Source organism: Aplysia californica, unplaced genomic scaffold (genome assembly GCF_000002075.1).
Source record: "Aplysia californica isolate F4 #8 unplaced genomic scaffold, AplCal3.0 scaffold00248, whole genome shotgun sequence".
Classification (NCBI taxonomy): domain Eukaryota; kingdom Metazoa; phylum Mollusca; class Gastropoda; order Aplysiida; family Aplysiidae; genus Aplysia; species Aplysia californica.
In genome coordinates this window covers 516,982-542,614 of record NW_004797518.1, presented here as the reverse complement: position 1 = coordinate 542,614, position 25,633 = coordinate 516,982, and the positions used below count along the sequence as shown (strand labels likewise).

The following is a 25,633-nucleotide window of genomic DNA, read 5'->3' as shown; positions in this document are numbered from 1 at the left end:
GGCAGTGAAAGGTTACAGGTTTAGCACTTACGACGTGAAACCTTTGCTGCCACTGAGCACAATGTAGGGTGATTTCTCCGATCGCTGCTTGTCCTGAAGCAAACTGAGAGTGTTGAGGGGAGTGTCTGTCGAGCTCATCTGCTTCATCAGCTGGAGACACAAAAATACATATATTGTTCATCTGGATCTGGACTGGCAATTTATCAAAAGGGTGTATACAAAAGGAAAGCCACAGGATGCAAGCATGCAAGTGTACGTTTATATATATATATACAGTGGCTTATACCTTCACACATTCTCTAGCAGACAACCATACCCACACAGAAGCATATTTAGTATTATCTCTGTTGTCAGAACAGTTCATTTCTAGCCATAAAGCTGGCCATGGTACAAATGAGCTTGTACCCTACAAGGGCATAAAAACAAGGAAGAGTATGCTGATCATTACGTCAATAATATTTGAGTTGATTTTTAAGCCATTTGACTTCACAAGTAGAGGATCTCCACATTCATGTGTCTCTGCGATAGAACACTGTAAAGGTGCAGTACAAACCATACACACACACACCAGAATTGAGAACAGATCCCTCAACAGTCTAAGATTTTTAAAATGAGTCTAAACAGAAGGAACACTGCAACAGGCAGGTTACCTTCACTGACTGCATTGTTCATGGATACTGTTTTAAATATGGACACCAATCTTATTCTAAATGACACAGTTTACCGCTGTACCCAATACAAAAAGTGAATTGAGAAACCTTTTCCATTTCTGTAAACAATATGTAGCGATTTGAACGTATACTAACAAAGCATACAAGAAATCAGACGGAAACAGAGGAAAGAGCAGGCCAAGGAAAAGATGGATAGAGGGGGTCAGAAAAACATTGGTCAAGAACGACATTATTTTATAATCATGCAGGCGATACAAAAAACAAGAGAAAGACGTTTGCTCTCCCCTCAACTCTACAAGTTGTCACAGGCATAAAAAAGTAAAGTAAGTAGACTAAAAATTCCTCAAATAATTTAGTTTTTTAGTAAGAGTTTTACGGCACTTGCAACACAATAAGGTCATATAAGTGCCGAAGATTAGAGGTGTTACAAGAGTGTAACAAACACAAAACAGAAGGAGGAGAGATCAGGACGATAGATGTTTGATAGCAAAAAAAGGACCAAACCAGACGAGCACCCGCCAACCACCCACAATTTCCTATAAATACAAATCACAGAGAAAGATAAGAAACTTTTATAGAGTATTATTTAAAGCATTTTAGGGCTAACAAACTACTCTCCCAACACACTGAAATCTCAGAAATATAACACCTGTAGGTTAGCAAGAAAAGTGAAAAAGTAGCAGAACTCCAATTTTCAAAGATAAAAAAACCCCCCAAAGCAAAACAAATAGGCACAATGGTTGACTTACTAGCTCCTCCTCTACTTTCTTGCCTCTCTTCTCTGTCTTCTTCTTGCCGGAGCCTTTGCCATGGAACCTGTGACTAAGCTGCCTGAAAGCCTCCTTCTGACTCAACATACGGCCACTCTCGTCTACGTAGTCAAGTTTCACGTCCGGCTTGTATAAGTCTTTCTCTTTGAACTCTGAAACCATCCCTCCAGAGTAACGGTCTCGCTTCCTATTTTTCTCGTCTAAATCACTGAAATTGATAGAATAGACATATGTCACGCTTTTTGTAATATGTCATCTCCTACAAGTATGACATAAAACAGAACAGACGTTAAAATACAAATAGTATGTTTGAAAGCTGTTCATTCGGTGACAGTATCATGTCACAAAAAAGCAACAAAAAAACAACAACAAAAAAACAGTTTTGAACACTGGAATACCAACAGGACAGTTTCACAAGACATGAAAAAGAAAATTAAAAAAAATCAAAAACAGAAAAAGTTTTCTGTAAAAAAAACAACAACCACTCAGTTTAACCCATGTATGTATTCTTTCCCAAAAATAAAGGATGCAGAAGACACTGAGTACACGTACTTAACTTCATAATATTAAAGCTATTCTTACTAAACTCAAATATGAGCAACAAAAGAAAGCTGAAGTTCTCTTTAGTCCTTTTGGTATATAAAGAGTCACAATATTCAAACTGATCAATGTCATGTCCAGAATCAACCTCAGGACTAACATGCATTATACTGATAAAAATATGATATCATCTCATTGTCAACCTGAACTATATTTGATCTTTCTTTTGATACAACAGTAAAGGGGTTATGAAACTCAAATAAAAAAAAAGAACCCCCCCCACCCCCCACTTCTTCCAGTTCCTGTAAGACATACCTGCAAACCCACTGTGATCCAGTGTGTTGAGCACTCGCACAACATCAAACACTTTGAAATGTGTGTGTATGGGGGGGGGGGGGAGGTGTTGAAGGGGGGGTAACTTCTAGATTTACCAACCATGAAAAGGATGGTGAAACTTACTCATATCGTTTGTCCTGAATGGTGTAGTTCTGTGCCTGGAGCTCCAGGACTGAGTTGGAGGCTGAGGACAGTTTCTTCGGCTCCTCATCCTCCAGGTACCCTAGAGCAAGATAAATGAAAAGCCACAGTGAGATGGACCGAAAAGCGAAAATTTTAAGAAAATGAGAAAGTAAGCAAAAGGAAATTGATGTTAAATACAAACAAGCAGACATAAATTGTCTGATGACAAAAGTTTAGAACATTCAATATTTCTATGAATACATAAACTCCTGTAAAGGACTTTGCCAAAGAATATTAACTAGGTAACACACTAGAAAAAAAAATTCCTTAAACACAACACTCCTCTGGTATTTCCATTTCATGTGCACTGCAAATTCATGATAAAAAACATACCGATAGAGGATGGAAAACATTTGCCCCAAAAGACACACAAAAATTTATACGATAGCGGGCTTCATACAACTGAGGCTGAAACAGTACTTCTGGAAAAAGGATAAAAATATACTGTAAATTGTAATCATACCTGATCTAAAAATCTGATAATCGTTATAATTTTGCATTTTGTATTTAAAGAGACTGTTGTTAAGTACTGTCTGATCATATATCATAATCATGCTGTTGATGCGCTTCTGAACTCCAGAGCAGAGGTTTCAACAGGACCAAAAAGATTTCTGGAACCTAAAAATACACACACTCTAGAACGTACAGAGCAAAACCAGTGGGACACAGAAACTCATTAGAAGCAAATTTTGCTATGTACACGGTCTAATTGGGAGAGAAAAAAAATACACGTATAAAAAAAAAAATTAGGACTGAAACATGTTTGCTATGTCCATGTTCACTACATGCATTCTTGACTGTACATGAGCATAAAAAAATTCTGACATGTGTCTAACGGAGACACTTAAGGTGTCTAAGAAGACGAAACCGCCTGGATCATCATCCCATATGTTCAGCAGTTTCTAGAGAACAGAACCCCCCCCCCATCCCAATCCCTTCATCTCTACATCCTACCCTCATCCTTACCACTCCTCTCCCCCCCCCACCCCCACTCTACTTACCCTTCTTCATGGCAAGCTTGAGGGCAGCTCCGATACCATCTGTGGCAATGGGCTCTTCCTCCAGTACAGATGTCTCCTCAGCCTACACAGCGGAAAAAAGTAGCAATTGACGAACACTCACTAGGCGAACAAAGAACAAATAAACAATCCTAGTGTTTAAAACAGGTAACAAAAAAACCTGGATATCCTCAGTAATCTTCCAACAAACAAAAGTTAATGGTCTGACCTGCCAAATCCAACAAAAACATAGGCTGTGTCATACAGTATCAGACTGATGTCCAGACTGACGTCCCGATTCAAAGCATCTAATTAGATATTCATGAATAATGCAGTCAAATGAGGCCACATTCACACTACACTGAGCTCTAACATGAATTAAGTTTACTTAATAAGCTGCCACTTCAGCCTCCAAATGCACATCTTGTTAATCAAACCAAAAACAACAAAATATGCACTACCAACATTAATCATGTCATCATTTAAGTTATTGTCAAAGATAGTGAAACAAAAGATACATTTTATCAAACACACACTCCTCTCCCTCAGAAGGTAGAATAATAACACAACTGATGAATAGAGTGCCATATAACACAAGATCACTGAGTTTATAGAAAAGGTATTATTCAGAACCGAGTTTTAAGCAATAATCTACCAATCACTACAGAAAAGAATTAAAAAAGAGATAAAACAAAACAAAACCAACCAACAAGCTATATTCAGTAAGCTCTTACTTTTTGTAAGCTGAAAATTTATCAATCCAAATATCATTTGTATGATGTACATGTATAACATGATTTATATTCATATTCATTTGTAAATATCATTGTGAGATAAATCTCCTAAAAGGAATAAATACAATTTTTTTGTTTTTTTTCTCTAATCTTAAAACAATACTCAGCCTTCCACAAACACATTGTATAAACAAAACAAAAAACAAGCAGAGAAGAGGTCACTGAGTACTACTTTACCTTGATATCCACAGGGTTTTCATCAATATCCACCTCGTTCCAGCCACCAGTTGTCTCTTCCTGCTCTGCCTCTTTCCTTCTTTGTTCCATCAGTTCAAGTTCCATGTCCTGAAAATAATTTGTTTATTTTATTGCTCTGCAAAAACCTAAAAGAAATGAGAAAGACATGCCACTAGCCCCCCCCCCCCCCCCCTCTCAACTTTAACACTTCAAGCATTGCAAAAGCAAGCAACTCATTTATGTGTCACCAATATGCATTTGAAGTTCCAAATAGTCACAGACTGCAAGGTGATACTGAGAAAAAGTTCAAAAGTGATTGGGAAACCTCCCCAAATAAAAATAAAACACAAACCATATTAAAAACAGATAATCATACTATCAATGAATAGAACCTAACCATAAATAAAAAAACGTAATACCTTTCTTCTATTAGTATTGTTTCAGCCATTCTGCTTTCGTGCAAGAGTAAATCACATGCAAGGTCGTAAAGAAGTCTAAGCACAAGAACACTATACCTGAAGTTTTATGCATATCTTTCTTCAGCACATACTCCTACAATGTGTGTTTGAGTGTGCGTGTGTGTGTGTGTGTGTGTGTGTGTGTGTGTGTGTGTGTGTGTGTGCACGTTTGCCTGAAATGTGAGATGCAATGTTCTTACAATGAAACTTCCCTACAACCTTTTTCCAGACGTCCACAATTTTATAGGGCCTCTTTGAGCTTTAATAGTTTTATACATTTCCACTGCCCACACTATCACTCGTCACTTTTCAAATTGGCGCATGGCGGAGTCTCACACCGTCCCGTCAATTTGTAGACAAAACTATTGAACCGGTATACTATTTCTCAGCAAAGACATACCAACAGTTCATCCCTGTCCTCTTCTCTGTTCCCAGATAAGCCATAAGTTGGGATCTCTCCCAGGTTTCGGCAAAACTCTGATGTGGAGTTAAGAATGATGTTGGCTCCTGTCCCTCCTTCGTCACTGGGCTCTGATTTCACAGCCATCTGCTCAACGCTCTGCAGAGAATATATGAGGAACTCTCATGCTTGGTTTGTGATTTTTGTTGAAAGTTGAACACTCTTTTGAGCACAAAACAATCATAGGACATCTGAAACCCTGAATATTTGACTCCAAAACAAGAAGATAGGCAATATTTCAAAAAGACAAAGAATAATTTGGAAACCACAAAGATTTTAATCCTGACCTTGAGCGAGTTGCTATGTTTGTAACCAATTTTGCAACAAATCTTTTTCAAATCAACAGACAAATGTTTTCTTTTACATTTTACAGTTCGGATTCCTTACAAGGTTTGAAAGTGCAGTCTTTTCAGTGATATCTCTGAAAACTCTGAAAGTAATACTGAGGATTACGTCCCACAATCAGATAAAAAAATGTCTGCTCACTTTAGAAGTGATGGCCCAAGACGCCACAAAACATTTTGTTTTGATAGCAGAACTCTAAACCTCTTGTCACAGCACTGAGCTGAGGATAAAATATCCAGAAAGAAAGGGAGGATAAGTTTGTACTGTACGAGGTATTCACTTTTCTACCAACAGTGTCACTGAGATCAGCACACACAAATGATTATCTTTATCTTAGTTGTTTAAATCATTAGACTGAAAAGATACTACTTATTCATTATTAGAAATTTAATAAGCTTTGTTACTACTGCGCTACTAAATTTCATAGCAAAATTATTATAGTACAATGAAAGTAAAGTTTCTATAATACTTTTAGGCACGCGCGCTCATATGACCTTAGCAGTTGCGAGCGCCGTAAAACCCTTCACTACTACTACTATTTTTAGGCATAGAAAGCGTTTGAGCAACCGATAATCAAAATAAAGTTTAGGTGGTAAAAATTGAGGTTATATGATTATGTAAAATTGGTCCTCAAAGTGAAATTATGAATAACATTAATGCACTGTCCTGTTCATCAGATATTAATTTTTCATTCTTACTATATTCATAAAAATCAAAGTGGGTGGTTGGAAGATGCCACTGGTCTGTCTTACCCCCCCCCCCCCCCCCCCCTCTGTTCTTTCTCTCTCTCTGTTTTACTTTCTTCCCTGCACTTAATGATATGATTGTCATCATGTCAGTGTTCTTCACTTTACTCCAACAAACATGCACACACAAAGAACAATTTAATCTCAGCACAGAGAGTTACCAATTACTGGTTAATATCAGAATACCCTTTTCAGCAACTTCAGAGTTCAACTTATCAAGTGGAAATTTATCAGTCTCAGGGCTCACCTGTGCTGCAGACTTCCTCTCTTTCTTCAGATTGAGCTTGCGAGCCTTGGCCAGCATTCCATGCAGCTCATTTTGTGCCTCTTCTTCCTCCAGATCCACTCCAGTGAGATCTTCTTCGGGTCCGATGACGTCATCTACACAGCATCACAGGCCACAGAAGATTAATTAAAGGATCACAACGATGGTGATATGCTCTCTAAAAGTGTAAGTGGTTAAAAACGACTGACTCTTTTTTTTTTTGGTTCTAAAACCATAGCCAAATTCTTTCTGCAGATCCTCAATAAAAATCAGGTGTCAGCATGCACTACAAATAATTTAAACGTACTGTGGGCTTACTTTTGTGTCTTCTGTCAGCATTTCAATTAAAAGGCATTATTTTTGCCTGTACAAAAACTTTCAACACATCAGTTATATTGTAAGAGTATTAAACCAGTGATGTAAGTCATAACCATATTCTATTATCATTTCGTTTCCAGTTGCATACATTTCAAGCTTCAGTCTAAACAATACCTTCCGAATGGTATTCTACAACTCACATTTCAAGGTATTGTTTCATCTTATAACACTTGCTACAAAAAGGCTTCTTTCATTTCTCTACAAAACTTTGGTCAGGTTTTTATAGACTATACTTTGTTCTATGTATCTTTCAAAACAGCAGACAGAAAGTACCAATTGAAAAACTGTTAATACTAAAAATTTTGAAAAAAGAGGGAACTCAAAAAGAGACACACTTTTTGTAAAGGACTTGGAAAATCCATTTGACATACATAACTTTAATCCACAGCTCTAGCCTATCCCAGGAAACAATAAATCTGTTCCCTACTTAAACATTGCAGAAGGCCACCATAAGCTAATAACTACAGAATGAACTCTAAAGGTAACTCTTACCGTCGTCAATTTTAGGCTTCACCACTGCAGACGTTGATGGCGCGTGCAGTCTCCCCAAGTCAGTACTGAACGCTGGTTCATCCACATTCATCTTGGTCTCTTCACTTTCCCCATTCTCGTCTTCTTCCTTCACATCTAACTTGCCCCTACCTCGAGCCCTGTTACACAGAACACGCAAGTCAGAGTCATGTCTATGTTCACAACCATAACACTTCTGTTCCTTTCAATGAAATAAAGATTTTTTTGCTTCTAGATAGCTAATCCACTCTTCCAGTTCATTTCACCATTCATTTAAAAGATGTTTCTATTTCAGTATAATCAAACATACAAACTGTATGCAGTCTTAATTAGAGTGGAACCAAAAAAACCCTTCTTTACTTTGGAATAAACCAAAGATGGTTTAAATTAAGCAGTTAACTTTTTTGTGAAAGCTTAGTCAAGAAGTAATTGCAAAGGTGGCAAGTATAGAATAAATATTAATTGGCCTGAATACAGGAAAGTATTTAAAGTGCATTTTCTTTTTCTAGTTTAGTACAGGAACTTTTAAATGTATCAATATTTTAGAAATATTTTAAAATGAAGCTTGAAACTTTGAATAGCAATTCTGCAATCGAGACCACATCAGTTTCACCTACCTAGACCCATAATCCTCTGAAGCAGTTGTTTCTTCGGCTAAAGGCAACAAATCGTCAGCTTTCAAAATATCCTTCTTTCTGATCTTCCTCACTTTCTTTTTGGTCTTTTTGAAAGTGGCTGCTTTCTGTAAAATTAATAGATGACAAATGAGCTAAAAATTCCAGGTTAAATAATCACTTCATATTTCACTACGCATTGTCAGTAGGCTGCAATAAAAAGAAAAGGGCACGAATATTATTTAAAGGACATAGTACACGTAATTCAACCAAAATCATTTCTTCCATAACTTTGGAAATAAACTGCTCTAGACTCTAACTTTGGGTGTAGTAGTCCCCTCAGCCCAGGTTGACCCTGACAGGCAGGTTCGAAGCAGCCTTTCTTCGAAATGATCTTTACTGTGTCCACAGCGCCATAAAACACTACAAGTAAAGTTACAGAGAAGGGAAATTACGTACCACTTCTTCCTTTGTCATGTATTCCACAGCCAGAGTTGGGGCAGGACCAAGGAGACTTTCCTGGAAATATTTGAGACAACTGTTCATAAAGAGACATCAAGTCCATACATCATTAAACTTTTTAGTGCAACTGAGGCATTTCATAAAAATTGAGAACAATGACAAATAAAGTAAAACGCATTAAAGAGAGTGCAACAGCAGTGACAATAACAGCAAGGGGCTGAAAACGAAGAAATTTCAGTGGGCCCACACAATAAATGTGCAAAATAAGTGCCGTTCAAAGTGAACACACTCTAAATATACACATTCTCCCCACAAAACTCAAGTGACAGTATAGATTAGTTGCAAAACACCATTTCGGGGGAGGGGGGCAAGCTCAAAGATATTGTCTTAAAAAAAACGGATATTTTAAAATATTTCAGATTAATCAGAAATTTAAATTAAAATTTTTTTTAAAAAAAAAAGCATAAAAAAACTAAAATAGTAAAAGTGGATGTGTATTCAGATACAGATCTTCCTCACTCTACCTTTTTACAAAAGATTAAGTGAACTTCTCCTTATCACTTGAAAAACCCCCCCAAAAATATTACGAATCAAAGACCTAGCTGAAGTAACAAAAGAAGAAGCAACAGCTCTTGCCAGTGATCTCAAAATAAACAGAGAGCCTCCTACTTACACCCTGAGCCCTCAATTGCTGTCTGATTTCTGCCATCCGCTTTTCCTCGGACGCATCATAATGGCCTCTTGAACCTGTCATTAGAAAAAACAGAGAGAAAAAAACCCCTCAAAATAATAATAAAAATAATAATAACAGAATGCATATAGAGCGTCTGATTAACAAAAAGGCGCTTTTTTTCTGAGTAACATTCACATCTAGTTTCATTTCCAAATCTCAATTCTACTTATTGCTTCACACGCTAGATTTGGCATCACCTCACGGACATCTCTCTTAAGGTTTTGCTGAACCCGCTCAAGAAAAACACAGGCTGTGACACAACCGGAGGGAGCTGCTAACACAAACCAAAGACTGTTTAGCAACCCTTTTCGGTTCTATCATGCCTTACACAGCACCATCAACAGTGTTTTAATCTTTTGCCAGCTGTTCTGCACATTCCAATACATTAACCCCATCATCTGAATGAATGACTACAAATTAGTTATTTCTCATTTTTATCAAACATTAATCAGAGTCCAGATAAAGAATATTCAGGTAAAATTCACAAAACAATATTTTCAAGAAACTGTGTAACTATTATTAATAAATATTGCATTTACTTTCTCTTTTGAAAGCTGTCTTGGAAAATTCTTTTTTTTCAGGCAAAACGTTTCCTTGGAAGAAACTCTTCATCAATTAACAAAAGCAATGGATTTGTTTTACACATGAAGAGTCCAACTTTGGGAGAGTACAGTGCTTTTAATTAACGTTTAATGTGTCTTTCTAAAGGGCAGTCATTAATTTCTCAGATTGCTTTCTAAGAATATTGTTTTCATATCTTCAAATTTTTGGTTGAAATAAGCTCCTCCAAAGTTGCCTAACTAAATGCCATCATTTTAGTAATTGAGATGTTTTTTTCCAAACAAAAGCTTAAGAGACGATCAATACTTGCGTGGGTAGTTTTTTTTTCCTCATTCACTTTTTAGATAAGTCACCCCTGTCTGTTTTCTTTACTGAATTCTCTTCTTGAGTAAATTGAATTACTTGAATCTAGAACATGGGGTCTTTGGAAGACGGGATGCTCCATGCTTCCTCGCCCCTCTTCATGAGGGTCCATTTCAGTGTGGGCAGGCTGATGGACATTCTTGAGTAAATGGCGCGCACGTATCTCTATACATCTTAAGTCTGGTTACTATGGTGGTTAATAAAACAGTAGCCCAGCTTATCTGCCAGTTAAATGTGCGAGTGAAAAGGAGCTGTACAGCAAATTAAGCTGTTCGTGCTTGCACCAAATATTTCTTCGAAGGTCATCAAAATGTCAAGAAAAAACTTATCACAGCCTGCAAGAGCATGCAAAAAGCCAAGTTGAAGGTGGTTGCTAATTTCTGTGATGAACGAATTAGCAACCAACTTCAATTGTGTTTTCTGTGACTTCCATCACGGCAAGAGCGGAGTACACAGGCATAGGACTTTGTTTTTCACTGGACTCCAGAACAGTCTCTGAGTATGCAGAGGCAGGAACACGAAAAGCTTGGAAAGCAACCTGCTTTGACCAAATCATCAGCTCCAAAGGTGACGAATTAAAACAAATAGCCCAACACTTTTTTATATTCAAAACTGAATTGTTTTCATACTTTTTCAGGTTTTGAATTTGAAGAAGTGTTCTTGAGACATTTTCCACAGATGGCACTCAACCCTGACAGTATGATTAAAAATGTGTTTGTTGTGACAATTTAAAAAGATGAAGTTATTCTGTATAAAAAGTCCACGGCCCTTTCAACATATCTCAAGTTATCTAAAAGGCAAGACCTCTAAATAAATCTCCATTCCTGACTCTACAGCAACCCAGGCCTAGAAACTGGTTCAAAGGCAAGGATACTTGCAATGTAAATCATTGGACAATCATGCATCTCAGAATGAGATAATTTGTCCAACACGTCCGAGCTTTTATGAAGCATTGTCTACAATACAGGCATGTTATCTTGACAAAAACTCTGAAAATACATACTAAAACTATTAATGCCCATACTAACAAAGTAAGAAAATCTGATGTACAAACCTAAGGTGAATGATTCTTTCTTTGCTCCATCTATCTCTTCATCATATTTCTCAAGCATGTTGGAAGGCTTCATCTGCAAAGAAAAGGAAGGACGAGCATTTGAAGAATATGAGACAACTTCTTTTTGGAAGCATACAGTGTCACATTCAAAAGACCTTTTCAACGTTTTTGTTATCAGAAAAAAATTGAAAGCTGCCAATGTCCTTGATTGTGATATGAATTCTATAACTGAGATCATCGGGTTCACCCTGTGGTGGGGTCATAGATGTATACGCTTGTATTGAGCAACGGTTACCTTGACAACAACTAGAAGCATGCATTGCCCTTAAAACCAAGTTTTCCGATTGCAAAAAGAGATCTTTCTTTTTTTTGTTAGTTTTACTAAAAATTTTGACTATAATTTTCCGAAAGCCCATGTTGTGCAATGTTACAACATTATATTCATTATAGAAGTTTGTTTTCATAATAATGTACACACAATGTACATTTTGTTTGAACAGATGTCTGTCATCTGTGTTGAAATTGTTCAAAACAAAACGAAGTGTTCTATTTTTAAAAAAGTAAGAATGCGTATAACAATAACTGGCGTAACAAATTTGCTAGAAAGAGAGAGAGAGAGAGGGAGAGAGAGAGAGAGAGAGAGAGAGAGAGAGAGAGAGAGAGAGGGGGGGGGAAGAGAGAGGGAGAGAGAGAGAGAGAGAGGGGGGGGGAAGAGAGAGGGAGAGAGAGAGAGAGAGAGAGACAGAGGGAGGGAGAGAGAGAGAGACAGAGAGAGAGAGAGAGAGAGAGAGAGAGAGAGAGAGAGAGAGAGCAATAAAAACTTCATGTATATCAAATATGTGCCTGTTAATAAAAGAATAAAAAGAATTTGCTGTGTTTACTGTTGTTTATGATTATAACATTTTCATCTACCATAAGAAACTTACCATTCCATACTCATCATACTGTGGTTCATCATACGGTTTGTAGTCTGGCTTCTTCTTTTTGTTGTCAACATTTTTCTCTGCCTTTTCATCATCTTCAATGTTCACATTCACAAGTACATCTCCCTCTTCCTCTTCATCAAGAACACCTGAAAGGAAAAAAAAAGAAATTGTGCAAGGACCAAATAGCTTTCTATTCAGAAAAATAAAATCAATACAAAAAAAAAACTAGCTTCTGAGTAACAATCTCTGTTATCGTCTTATGTTACAGGAGAAAATTAACCTCTAGAACAATTAGAATTTGCTGGAAGCAAATCGCAGAGCTACCATATCACATTAAGTCTGTAGCTTAAACTTCAACATTTTTCTTTAGGAAACAAGGCAAATACTCAATTCGGATAAATAAGTGTATCTAAAATAAATAAGTAAAAATAAAAATGTTTCACATATGACTCATCTTACCATCATTATCTTTTTAAAAAATAAAGCCCACACAATTTGTTTTGATTCTTATACTTAGTTCAATTTTCTTTAATAAGCTCAAAATAAAACTTCATACAAAAGTTCTGTTTTGATATGCATTAGATTTTATACCAGTCATACCTCTGTCTTTCAAAGTGAGAATAACATTTCTTCCTTCTGTAAATTTGTCCAGGCCATGTTCAACTTTTAAACCACTTAGGTCCTGTGAAGAGTAACCCTGGGAAAAACAAATTAAAAACATAAATATGGCTACAGTGTATACTCTTCTTTGTACATGGGCGTGTTTTTAGGAGCTCGAAATGTCCACAGTGATATTGTGAATTCATTTGAACAAAGAGCAGAGCTACATAGATACACTTTGTATGAGAATACTATGGCAATAGTGTACAGTGAGACTTCGCATTTAACCTTTCGCATGTGTGTGTGTGTGTGTGTGTGTGTGTGTGTGTGAGAGAGAGAGAGAGAGAGAGAGAGAGAGAGAGAGAGAGAGAGAGAGAGAGAGAGAGAGAGAGGGGGGGGGGAAGGGAGAGACACAGAGAGAGAGAGAGAGAGGGAAAGAGAGAGACAGAGAGAGAGAGAGCACAATAGGATCATTAACTTTAAGGCCACTAAATGCAAAATAATTTATTTTTGTTCATAATTCATCAGACTAACGAAAGTACTAAACAGAATATTATTGCTATTACTACAATAGGTAACAGACTATTTCTAAGCTGATTTCAATATATTTGTTGCAATGGTAAAAAAAAAAGCTTTCTAAAATTAACATAGAATTTGGCACAATCAGACTGAAGAGTAGCTCAAACCCCTTGAGCATGCAATTCAGCATTCCATTTTACACATGATTTCAGACAAACAGAGAAATGAGTTTTGTTATGCATGAAGAACATGAAGAACAAATTTGACACTCAAATCTGACACCATCCCTGTATTGAGAATCCAACACAATATAATATATAGTCTGTACAGTATTGAACAAAAGAACAGAAATGGTAAAAAGACAAACCTTTCTTGTGTCTTTCTGGAATTCTTGCTCAACGAGATTACCAATTCCAAAGTCTTCATCCATTTCTTCAAGCATTTTAGCCTGTTGGCAAAAAAAAACCCCATTCAGTGAGACTATTCACTATGGATCCTCACCAAAAAGAAACTTGTGAGTAAAGATCAACTTGTAAAAAAAAACTTTCAAAATGAAGCATAGTTCAAACGAGCATAATGACAATTGACAATGGTATAACCATTTTACATTTATTTCGTATGCTTGAGGCATTTTACAGCAAAATAAAGTATTCTTCCATGGTCAAGAAAATTTATGAAAACCACCTCAGACAGAAAAATAGGTCAAAATACAATAAGAATACATCACTACATTAAATTTAGGAACATACTGGCAAAAGCATAATGATAACTGTTCCTTACTCTTTTCTCAGCCATATCTCTCTCTTTCTGCAGTTTCCTACTTTTGATTACCCAGGAACTGGTATTGTCTTCATCTGAGTCGCTCTCCCCTAGACCTTTCACTTTTCTGTGGGGTGTAGGGAAACAAAGTTTGTTGAAAAAAGATGGCACAAAAAGTGAACAAACAACTTGTCATCAGTAGATTTGACCAGAAACTTACAAAAATATTCAAAAGCATGAGTCTTCTTATCATCATTACATCTATCGTGGTTATACCAATAAAAACTAATTATAAATAAGATGGGCAATAATCTTCTCGTGGAAACTGCGTGCTGGTAAGGAATAAACTTTAAAAATTTATGTATATATATATAAAAGAAGGCAGCCTGTAGACAACATTTAATATGTTGCTGAAGCATCACTTACTAGAATTTCAGTAGATGATGCAGATGCAGGAGCTTGTGTGTGTGTGTGTGTGTGTGTGTGTGTGTGTGTGTGTGTGTGTGTGTGTGTGTGTGTGTTTTTGTGTGTCTGTGTGCGCTGTGCATGCGTACGTGCGCATGCAGTATGTGCGTGCGATAAAAGAATAGTGCTATCATTATTTTTCAGTTTTTCTAACATCCAAGCCTTCAGTACATCTAAAATGGAAACAGACAGAAAAAATGATCGATATGGCCAAATTGAAGCCAAGATAATTTGTCCAACACGTCCGAGCTTTTATGAAGCATTGTCTACAATACAGGCATGTTATCTTGACAAAATTCTGAAAATACAAACTAAAACTATTAATGCACTTGCAGAACCTACCCTAATTTTGACTGAATTTCACGCTGGGTTTTCCTGTTTGTCATTTTCTCCTTGAGGGCTTCTGTCTTCTTTTTCTGTGCTAAATTGATGGGTGGGGCATGAACAGCATCTGTCTTCTTAGGCTTTCCATCTTCTCCTGCACAAAATATGATTATCGTTATTACAAATACGTAACTGTGCATAAATCTCCATGCCAAAACATGCTTAAAAAACTTCAGATACAATTCAAACGCAATTGCAACCAACAGTTTCCTTTACAGCTGAAGGTATTTTATGACAAAATCAATGCCATGCCATCAAAGGATGTGTATCACAAGCAAGCCAAAGAAAACATGCAACTGCTGCTACAAAAACAAAGCAACGAATTGAAACATGGTTTACATTTTTTAAAATATAGTTGCAGTAAGACAAAATGCAGTGATATGCTTGAACTTGAAGGTGAAACAGAATTGCTCATGATAAGAACTGTCAGCAAATGAGCTCTATTGACAATAGAAATAGACTAACATCCCCAGTGGTTTTTTTCTATTTATATTTATACACATGATATGACTGATGATATAGTTTTAGAAGAAAGACTATGCCTGCTACGAAAATAATCTATAAATATGCACGTTGCAGACACATGGAAGCTTGACTTAAATGACAATAGCGACAACAGTTAAAACCAATTTAATTTTTAACTTACCTTTCTCTGGTACATCAAGAGGCTTCAAGCCAAGTTTTGCTCTCAATCGACTGATGAAAGAAAAGGTAAAGTTTTACTCAAGTCAGTTCCTGTAAAGACAGTGCATCAAGGCAATTAGGTCATTTATAAGAGTGAAAATGAAAGACAAACAGAAACAACAAAGGGGTAAAAAAGAAGTATGACCAACCAGTGGCTCCCTCCAACTACATGTGCGGTTTTACTGTATCAGCATGAATAATTTGTTTACGCTAAATGTATCATTTACTCTTAGCTTAGAGCAGGAAGAGCATTACAATTCAGTTTTATCCTACACAAATACCAACTTAACATCTCTTTCAAGGAGTGCCTTACAATAAGAAACGGTCAATTTTACACCCCTTGCTTTCACTACGTTCCAGTGTCACAAACACACTTTACATAATTTGCCATTTTAGATTACTAACACAGCTTACAGAATTTGCCAAGTTCGATTTTAACCCTTTCCTGTAAAAGCTGGCCACAGACTGTCAGTAAAAAAATGCAGGGAGTAGGTCAACCTGACCAAAACTTGTTGGGCCTGCTGCTGTTTTCTCTCACAGGATTCCAATAATGGCAGGCTTGACTACAGTGGGTGTCGCATTCAACAAGGTCACATTCAACGAGAAGTCGGCTCCAACGAGGCAATCTTTAATCCCCGATTTTTTCCTCTATATATATCTTTGTAAATGAATATCAACTCCAACGAGGTTGCAAACAGACCGAAGTTGCTTTCAACGATGTCGCGATAACCAAATAAAAGCAATTAACGGCCCCAAAAGTGAAGATATTTTCTCCTTTCTCTCTATCTCACACGAAGCACAAGGCCCATCCTCGATTCCAAAAAGCATTGTATTGCTAGATCTGGTGTGCCTTGTTAAATGGGCGCCAAATCCAAGAGGATGGGCGAGGGTTAGCCTACGGTAGGGATGGGAGGGGGTGGGTGCGAACGCAATGCAGGTTGTGCGAAACTGGATGAACTCTGGATGGGGAGGTCTAGATCGAGACCTTCATTTTTTTTTCAATTTTCTTTTCTACCCCTGATCAGAAAATCTAGGCTCCCGCCTTTACTTTATTTAGATCTATGCCCAGATGTGAGAGGGTATGTTTCCACACGAGAAGTGTTCAGGGAAAAAAAATATTTTAAAATGCAGAAATGATGGTCAGAACACAGCTCAAACATGCGCACACTGATGCTGTTCGAGATTTTCGTCATCAGGGGGAACAGCTGTTTTAATTACTAGAATTGGTACATCGGGTAATATATAACTTGTCTCCTTTCTTTTCTTTAGCCTTAGTCACGTTCAACGAGAGGTCGGATCAAACGAGGACAACAAGCCGGTCCTGGCAACCTCGTTGAATGCGATACCCACAGTACAACAAAAGTTAATAAAAGCAAGTATGCAGTAATAATAATAATATAAAGTATTTCTTTAGCACCCACTCCTTGTTTGCTCTAAATGCTTCAAAACAAAATAAAAATTTGACAGCTTATACAATGCACACCAGCCCATTAAATGAACAGCAATCCTTTCAAATACCTTATTATAATTATAAATATACCAACAAGCATGTTTTGACATCAAATTGGGCACACAAACTGACAATCACTGTGGCTGCTGATCACACTTGTTGTTTAACACTTTGCCCCCATCGGACGCCGACCGGCAACGGTAACAAGCCGTCCCTTACCCATACCATGCTGCACGGGACACCAATTGGCGACAGTGTCATATACACTACAGCAACAAAAACGTTGCAGCAATGATTTCCTTTTAGACCTCTATGCACTTGTTAAAGTTAAATTTCCTTTCTGAATGGTTTGTGTGGCTTTTGAGGTCGAAATTCAGTTTGTATACACAACAATTAAAGTAATCTTTTTTGAAAAATGTAGAGTAGACCAGGCTAGCATGAGTGCTGCTTTACACTATTCTTATGCCATGGTGAGAAAGCAGGTGATGAATGAGCTAGATCTAATTTTTTCAGTTCCGAATCTAATCCTTTTTTGGAGAACATGTGATTATCGCTTTCAATTTTCTCAGTATGTTGAAAATTTCAAAATGGTTGGGGACTTTTTGCCGAGCTACTTATATATACAATACTGATGTAGCCCATCAGCATCCTGGTCCGTGGGGACATGTGTTGTGCGCTCTGCATGCTGCGTGGGTGGACACTGTTTAGAAAAATCAAACTACCCGGTAAAGTAATATTTAAATAAATTTGTCGGTGTTTTTTTGCTATAGACCCAACATTTCTCATATATATAATGACCTTAACATTTAACAGCTTTGTTTATATTTCTTGTGCGGAAAGTGTGTCAGAGTCAATGTCAGCAGTCAGAATACATTTTTACTTCCACTAAGTGCATAAGAATGAAGATACAGTAATCACCAGGTGGCAACTCATTCAGATGAAGTTGAATGAATGGGCTGCCATTGCTGATGAAGACCCTCAATCTGAATTTAAAAAAAAAATACACCCCACTCCCTAAAACAAAACAAAAAAAATCACACACACTCAAAAAAAACCCCAACATGAGTTAAATTAAACTGCCAAACTTACTTGGTTTCTTCGATACTTAGACTGGAACCATCCCCTGACGATCGCGGCTCTTGAGCACCTGGATAAAAAAAATGGACTTGAGACTTTTTTTTCACATCTAAGAAAACACAAGAAGTACATTCATTGTAACCTTGCAAATTGATTTTAACAGTTTAAGGATCTAAAACTCTCTAGTATAAATATACTATAACCCCCCCACCCCCCAGATTCTTTGGAAATATTTTAATACTTTCCAGAAAGCCATATAGAGAAAAATTCCGATACTTTTTCCTTTGAGGTTTCGTAAAAAAGAAAAGTGACGAAGTCCCATGTTCTCCACCACTTCACTATAATATAATAAGTAGGCTCTGTTGGCGGCAAATAAACTATCAAACAAGACTCTACAGGTGGACAAACTTAAACCCTGGAATCGCGCAGGCCCTTTATAAAGGGCGTGAGCCGGGCTACCCGAGAAGCGCTAAGGCCCTATATATATATATAGGGATGACCTACTTCGATTGGGAAGCACGCAGCTATAAAAGGCATAGACGCTGACCTTTTTCAATGGAAAATTTCAGCATTCCTTATGGAAAATGATGTAGTAAATTACAGGTCCAAGTTATAAATAGGGACCAATGACTTTGCAAGTTATCTTGATCTCGTAGAGCGTCTCTTGGCCAAAGATCGTCCATAACAAAATAGTTCACTCAGCCAAAAAGGCGCCCGCGAAAGTCTGCACATTGGTTCAGATGACGCTGCAGTCTTTGTTTTGAAGCTCTCTTTCCTTTCACCAGAAAAAGAAGAATAGGAATAGCACAGTTTGTTACTTTCACTTTTATTATAGTATTATATTTTCACACAAGTAGGGTAACTCTGATCCCAAAGTCAGTTTTAAAATTGGTTCAATTATAGAGGATGGAACTATCTTGTTATACACAATCTTCGTCTTGGCCAAGATATCGATCGATAAAGTGACGCGGTCCAGATGAGCGATTATCAAAGCCGTGAGCGTGCTTCTACTTCTATCTAAATCTAAGGTCCGTACGCATGAGGGCCGTACGCATAGCCACGAGGCTATGTGTACGGGAGGGAGGGCCGTACGCATAGCCACAGGCTTATAAATAAAAGCAAGTGACTTTCAGCTCTCTAAACAGAAAGAAACAGTCAACAAATGTATTTTTGTTTTTAAAAAAGAGGTGAAATTTTAACTTTAAATCCAACACCCTCAGGATAGTGCAAGTAATCAGATCAGAACCAAACAAGCAATGGCATGACAATTCAAAATGTCAATTCACTTCAATCAATCGCCTTCTGAAACTTAAGTTGAAATGAAGCTACAGCGAGCACCTACCATACCTCTGTGATTGGCCTAAATATAGATGATGTAGTTCAGCCATCTATTTTTGTCATCTTCCGGGGGTTTTCCCGCCGGTTGACTAGATCTCTCCGTGTTTGTTTTTAAAAAACGAAATGACTATTCGGACTCGAGTCCGAATATGAAAAAATGTTATTCGGACTCTGATTCTTCTCCAGCATGACATCACTTCTGACTTCCTGTGACTCGTGACTCCGGCTTCCTGTCCTGCCTCACTCGTGACTCGCCTCAGGCTGGGTAGAGACCGGTATCACTTCGGGCAAAATGGCGTTTTGTGCAGGAGCCGAGTTTTTATCTTATGATGAATTTGAGGCCGGCCTGAAAAGTTATAGCGCTTCTAATAAATGTTTATTTGTCAAGAGGTCATCAGAAGCAATTAAAGATGGCTCGTTAGCGTGTGTCGAGGTCGGATGGGCGGCCTGCACACGTGTGGCTGTGTGCATGTCGAGGGGGGGGGGGGGGGGGGCACTATCGGTCCGGGCATAAAACGTCGCATAAGCGTCAGTCTTTTTTCCCCCGGCAACTGATCATTATTACAATAATAAGCTAGTCTTGACGTAGATCTACGTAATGAATTGTGCGCTGGCCGATGGAATCAAAAGTTGCCGTATGCTCAGCTCTACACAGCAACACAACTTTTTCTTGGTAAACAATCGAGATGACACAGGCTTGTGTATTTGAACGAATCGGTCTTTTTTTTAATACACAGCTCATAATATGCAGGTGCCAGGTGGTCTGCTAATCTTCAATTTTACCTTTTTCTACAACAAAGAAAGTGGGAAACATGGGGGGTGGGGGAGGGGGGGCGTATCAGTGAGGCGGCGGGCATTGGATCGGCAGAAAAGGTGTGGGGGAAACTAAAAAATGGCGGAAAATTGGAAGCACTGAACGTTAGATATATAAAACAAAGACACTCCCTTTTTTCCGGACCCGAGTCCGATTAACATTTTTTCATATTCGGACTCGAGTCCGAATAAAGACGGCCTTTAAAAAAAGTAATTTGCGTTATCTTTTATTTTATACAGTATTTTTTAATACAATCTCAGCAATTCTTGTGAGCTCACCAGTTGACTAGATCTCACCGTGGCTTTGATGCTTGGAGAGCTATGGCTACGTCACTAGATCTAAGTTTCATTGCCGACTGCTTGGGCTGTGCGTGTGCGATTGTGTGTAAGTGCATATGTGCGCTGTGCGTGTGTCTGTGTACAACATTGACGGTAAATTTGGCACTAGTCCAGTTGTGATGTCCCAACTCAGGAGGCGGTCATTTCGGCAAAATCAGTCAGGGAATCTCCAGATTGGGCCAGGGCTGCCTACCTCAAAGTTCCCATTTCAGGTAGAATCAGGGTTATTTTCAGGTAGATTGGCCCAAAATCAGGTAGTACAAAGACAAAGAAGAAAAAAAAAGAGATGATTGTTGCCCCATCGAACGCGTTTGCTTTCCGTGTTATTGGGTAATTATATCTTGAAAACTTGTTTGTGCATGCACATTTGTGTGTGTGTGTGTGTGTGTATGTGTGTGTGTGTGTGTGTGTGTGTGTGTGTGTGTCTGTGTGCATGTTGCCATGCTCTCGCATGTGTTTATATATGTGCGTGGGGAAGGAAGGGGGCGTATGGGTGTGCACAAGTTACGATGAATAGTGTGTATGTAATAATGTAATGAGGCGACGTTGTTTTTTAAAATCATTTTATGGACTATCGTTCAAGGCACCTATCATTCAGTATTGAATCAGGAATAGAGTGCAGGGTGATTGCCAAACTGACTTCAAAACCCCTAGCCCATACCAATAGAAACTATATTAAAACATATTTCCCGACATTAGCATAGGACACTGTTAAGTCCTTCGTGACTTAGGTATGACAGACAATTAATTTTAACTTGTTTTACCCTAAAAATACAAAATGAATCCTGATCTGGGCCTGAAGAGAGGCAAGAAGAACATCAACTGCCAAAACCATGTTTGGTTTCAGCAATCACGGATTTTAAAAAGCATGCAAGACAAAACTTATTTATAAAACCTTTATAGTTAGGCTCACGGCAGAGCAAAAAGTGAAAATAAAAGAGAGCATGGGATGTAGTGACGATGAAAACCTGGCAATCAGTGAATCACTGCATCATGGACTAAGTATTGATTTTTTTCAAAATGCTAAATCACAGTACCAGTATTTAACAGCAACAAGCCATCATGATGCAGGCATCCAACATTGAGCTTTCCGAGGGTTGAAAATGGCATTTCCTCATTGCCACTATTCAATTTGTCATCACGGACAAATCCGACAAATCCGGGAACACCAACCTTGAAGATACAATCATCAAGCCTATGCTCTAATGTTCCCTCATTTACGCACTCGACTGTCGAATGTCAAAACCACTTCCACTTATCGTTTTCATTTTAGCATCAGTTTCTTGCCTTCTCCTGCTGCCGTAGACTTTATTGCGTCAAACGCCTCCCCTCAATTCCGACGCCCTGCAACACTTCTACTTTGAATGAACTTTGATTAGGTTTTCCCCAACAACCACCAGCCGGTCCTTTGCTCACGGCGTACTCACGAACTCTCACAGGTTCATTGACCGGTCACGATGACGGGCCCGACAGTCGAGAAATCGGAGGACGCGTGTTTTCTTTTTCTCCCTTTTTTTGTCATTATAGTGACATCAGTGAGAATATCGATTTAATTTTTAGGGCTACACTGTGTTTTTTATTATGCACAAACTGCAGGTTACAAATTTTTATTAACTGTAAATCTAACGTTAACGAACTATCATCGGACATTTCTGAGCAGTAACGAAAGCGAAAGTAGATTTTGATTTTCCCGATGGAGTCTCAGTATTACACCTACAGTTCCGCCTGCCGCCATAGCCGCTCATTCGCGTGAAACGTACTCCGGGACTGGGGAGAGCCGAACGTAATATAAAAAACGCGACCGGTAAAATATGAACTCGGTGGCCTTTTCAGATTTGGTTTCAAGGACTTTGTGCATTTTTGCGGGTCTAAACTATTTTTTTTTCAGATTCCCGGGTAATAAATTCCCGCAGTCCCCCAGCGTTTGGCACTGACCAATTTTCTAGACCAAGACAGATTTTAGAATGTTTTGCTTCGATACCGATTTTCCTTCTACATTCATAATTCTGTTTTCTAGATAAATGAATTAAGTGCACAGATTTTCCAGCCGTAGCAAAAAACTGAAGACAGACAGAAAGAAAGAATGAATGAAAAGAAGGAGGAAGATTATATATCGTGAGTAGACAGATTTCAGCCGATATGCACGTGAAAAACTATTGTCGACCGAACGGTACAGATAGACAATGGTCAAGTGTACGAAATGCGCAATCTGGCAGTTTCTAATACAACTTATGGCCAGGAGTTGCTGTAAATATCTGACAAGTTACGGAGGAAAGTGCTGATCTTTCTCTCTCTCTCTCTCTCTCAACACATGGAGTTGATATGATGATGCGGCAAGTACGGAGATTTCAGAATGTACGGATTTCTGTAAAAATAAAGAAGAATGGAAGCACTGCAGAATGTTATTTTTTTCTCTTTATTCTCTCAGCACCCATCGAAAATCCGGTAGTTTGGACACTTTATCGGTATGTCGGTAGAACAGGCCAAAAATCGGTATCTACCGGAAAAATCGGTAGATTTAGGCAGCCCTGTTGGGCGCATTTTCGGCAGTTTCCACCCACTTATTTGAGCCTTGATCTAGATCTATTACAGGCTATGTTTGATGCTCGGAGAGCGAGAGATATCAAGCCTATCTGCAAAACAACAAATTATGATAAAAAATTTAGGGGGGCAGGCCTCTATGTTTTTATTAGGTCAGGGGGCTTGCCCTGAAACCCCCCTAGCCTACTATTGGGGCCAAAACTGGGGAAAAAGTGCCCAATCTAGCGATTCCCTGACTGACTTTGCCAAAATTGCGGCCACCTGGGCCGGGACATCACAAGTCGACTAGATCTAGAATCTAGATCTAGACGTCTAGATCTAGATCTAGTCTCCAAATTTAAGGAACGAGAATAGCTGAGATTGTTTATATAAAAACGATAACACAAATTTAAAAAAAGGAAGTGGCTATTCTCACCCGGGGTGAGAATAGAAATACGATCTACCTCTCACCCCGGGTGAGACTTGCCAGCGTAGGCTATTCTCACCCAGTGTGAAACAAGACCTGTTTTTCCTCATTTTGGAATACTGTCTATCGGTGTGGATGATCAAATTGATAAAAGCCAAGAAAAAATTACGTTATAGCACAAAAGTAAGCTAATTTGATCGTCTTCAAAGATGCTATGGCTATTTTATTAACTTTTCGAATCGAGCCGAACTACGCGGGTAGCCATTTTCTTTTGCCCGGAAGTTCTCGCAAGATCTACTCCTCCCCTCTCTCTCTCTTTCTGAATACTGTCTATTGGTGTGGACGATCAAATTGACCAAAACAAAGTTAATTAAAAAATGATTTTAAACAAGAAAACTAAATTAATTTGGTTGTCTACAAAGATGCTACGGCTATTTAACTTTTCGAATCGAACCGAACTACGCGGGTCGCCATTTTGTTTTGCCCAGAAGTTCTCTTGCTACTCCTCTCTCTCTCTCCACTGCCCACAGACAAAATTGCACACTTTTAGGCTAACACTAACAGTAGTAATAGATCTAGAACGTTTGTTCACAGCACAGAATTCTATAATTCTGTTATCACAGTGTAGAATTCTGTGGTTCAGGGTGAACGCTTCACTGGTTGGCCTACTACTAGCCTAGGCTTTAACGGTGAGGCCACCTCTATTCTCACCCGGGATGAGAATAGTGCAGGCGAGTCTTTTGGCAATTCTCACCCGGTGCGCGTTCACCGTTATAGCCTAGATCTAGGCCAACAAATTTTGCGTTCACCCAAAACCACAGAATTCTACACTGTGATAACAGAAAAATTGTAGAATTCTGTGCTGTGAACAAACATTCCATTACAACTGTAGGCCTACTTGTAGCCTACTAAAAGCGTACAATTTTGTCTGTGGGCAGTGGAGAGAGAGAGTGAGAGAGAGAAAGAGAGAGAACAAAACAAAATGGCGACCCGCGTAGTTCGGCTCGATTCGAAAAGTTAAATAGCCGTAGCATCTTTGTAGACAACCAAATTAATTTACTTTTGTGTTTTAACATCATTTTTTAACTTTGTTTCGGTCAATTTGATCGTCCTCACCGATAGACAGTATTCAGAAAGAGACAGAGAGAGAGAGAGAAGAGGGGAGGAGTAGATCTTGCGAGAACTTCCGGGCGGGTGAGAATAGCCACTTTCATAAAGGTGAACGCCCACCGGGTGAGAATAGCCAAAAGACTCACCTGCGCTATTCGTACCCGGGGTGAGAATAGAGGTGGCCTAAAAAAAAACCCCCAACAAAACACGGCCAAATCTATATCTAGACATAGATTATCTAGATTAGATCTAGATCTAGATCTAGTCAATTGGCGAGGGAAACCCTGCAAGAGCTCAGTGAATCTGAGTCAGAGGGGTGTATGGTAATCACCTGTTTGCTGCGTACTCTCCTGTGGTGCCTGCTGATAGTCGTAAGACATCTCACTCCTATTCCTGTTGTCATAACGTGAGTCCTCACGGTAGTCATCGTCTCTGTGTAGGAATTCAACATCAGCATCGATTGAGGCTCCTCCCGAGGTTCGGTCCCTGTTGTCCGTTGGAGTACGGCTTCTGTCTCGATGTCTTCTTTTTCTTTCTCTTGATCTTGACCTGGATCTCGAGCGATGCTTTCTTTTTTTCTTTCCCTCCCGGTCCTTATCCTTATGTTTCTTCGAAGAACCCATTGATGATGACTATTTGACTCCACAAAGGGCACAACAATGTTCACAGTTTGTTTACAATCTCGCCTGAATCAAAAGCCACTAGATCTAGATCTAGATCTATCTCCTCACTGTCTGCTTTTATAGGCTACACCACTTGTTTTCGTTTCAGGAACGACGCGCAAGCACTTGGGTTGGAAAGTTG

General features: G+C 38.5%; 1 protein-coding gene across 1 annotated transcript in view; it reads right to left on the bottom strand.

The window, feature by feature from the left end:
- Positions 1-25,633, bottom strand: part of LOC101852935 (U4/U6.U5 tri-snRNP-associated protein 1) — a 27,483-nt gene extending 1,850 nt beyond the window's left edge. Inside the window, exons 1-20 of the mRNA XM_005100458.3 lie at positions 25,161-25,633; positions 18,295-18,352; positions 15,718-15,767; positions 15,030-15,165; positions 14,244-14,349; positions 13,831-13,911; positions 12,945-13,041; positions 12,345-12,490; positions 11,419-11,491; positions 9,381-9,454; positions 8,705-8,764; positions 8,249-8,373; positions 7,614-7,771; positions 6,726-6,859; positions 5,328-5,486; positions 4,470-4,577; positions 3,502-3,583; positions 2,441-2,540; positions 1,421-1,649; positions 32-150 (exon numbers count right to left, since the gene is read on the bottom strand). Of these exons, the coding sequence (XP_005100515.1) occupies positions 32-150; positions 1,421-1,649; positions 2,441-2,540; positions 3,502-3,583; positions 4,470-4,577; positions 5,328-5,486; positions 6,726-6,859; positions 7,614-7,771; positions 8,249-8,373; positions 8,705-8,764; positions 9,381-9,454; positions 11,419-11,491; positions 12,345-12,490; positions 12,945-13,041; positions 13,831-13,911; positions 14,244-14,349; positions 15,030-15,165; positions 15,718-15,767; positions 18,295-18,352; positions 25,161-25,452 (2,387 nt within the window). The 5' untranslated portion in view covers positions 25,453-25,633. The remainder of the gene's footprint in view (positions 1-31; positions 151-1,420; positions 1,650-2,440; positions 2,541-3,501; positions 3,584-4,469; positions 4,578-5,327; positions 5,487-6,725; positions 6,860-7,613; positions 7,772-8,248; positions 8,374-8,704; positions 8,765-9,380; positions 9,455-11,418; positions 11,492-12,344; positions 12,491-12,944; positions 13,042-13,830; positions 13,912-14,243; positions 14,350-15,029; positions 15,166-15,717; positions 15,768-18,294; positions 18,353-25,160) is intronic.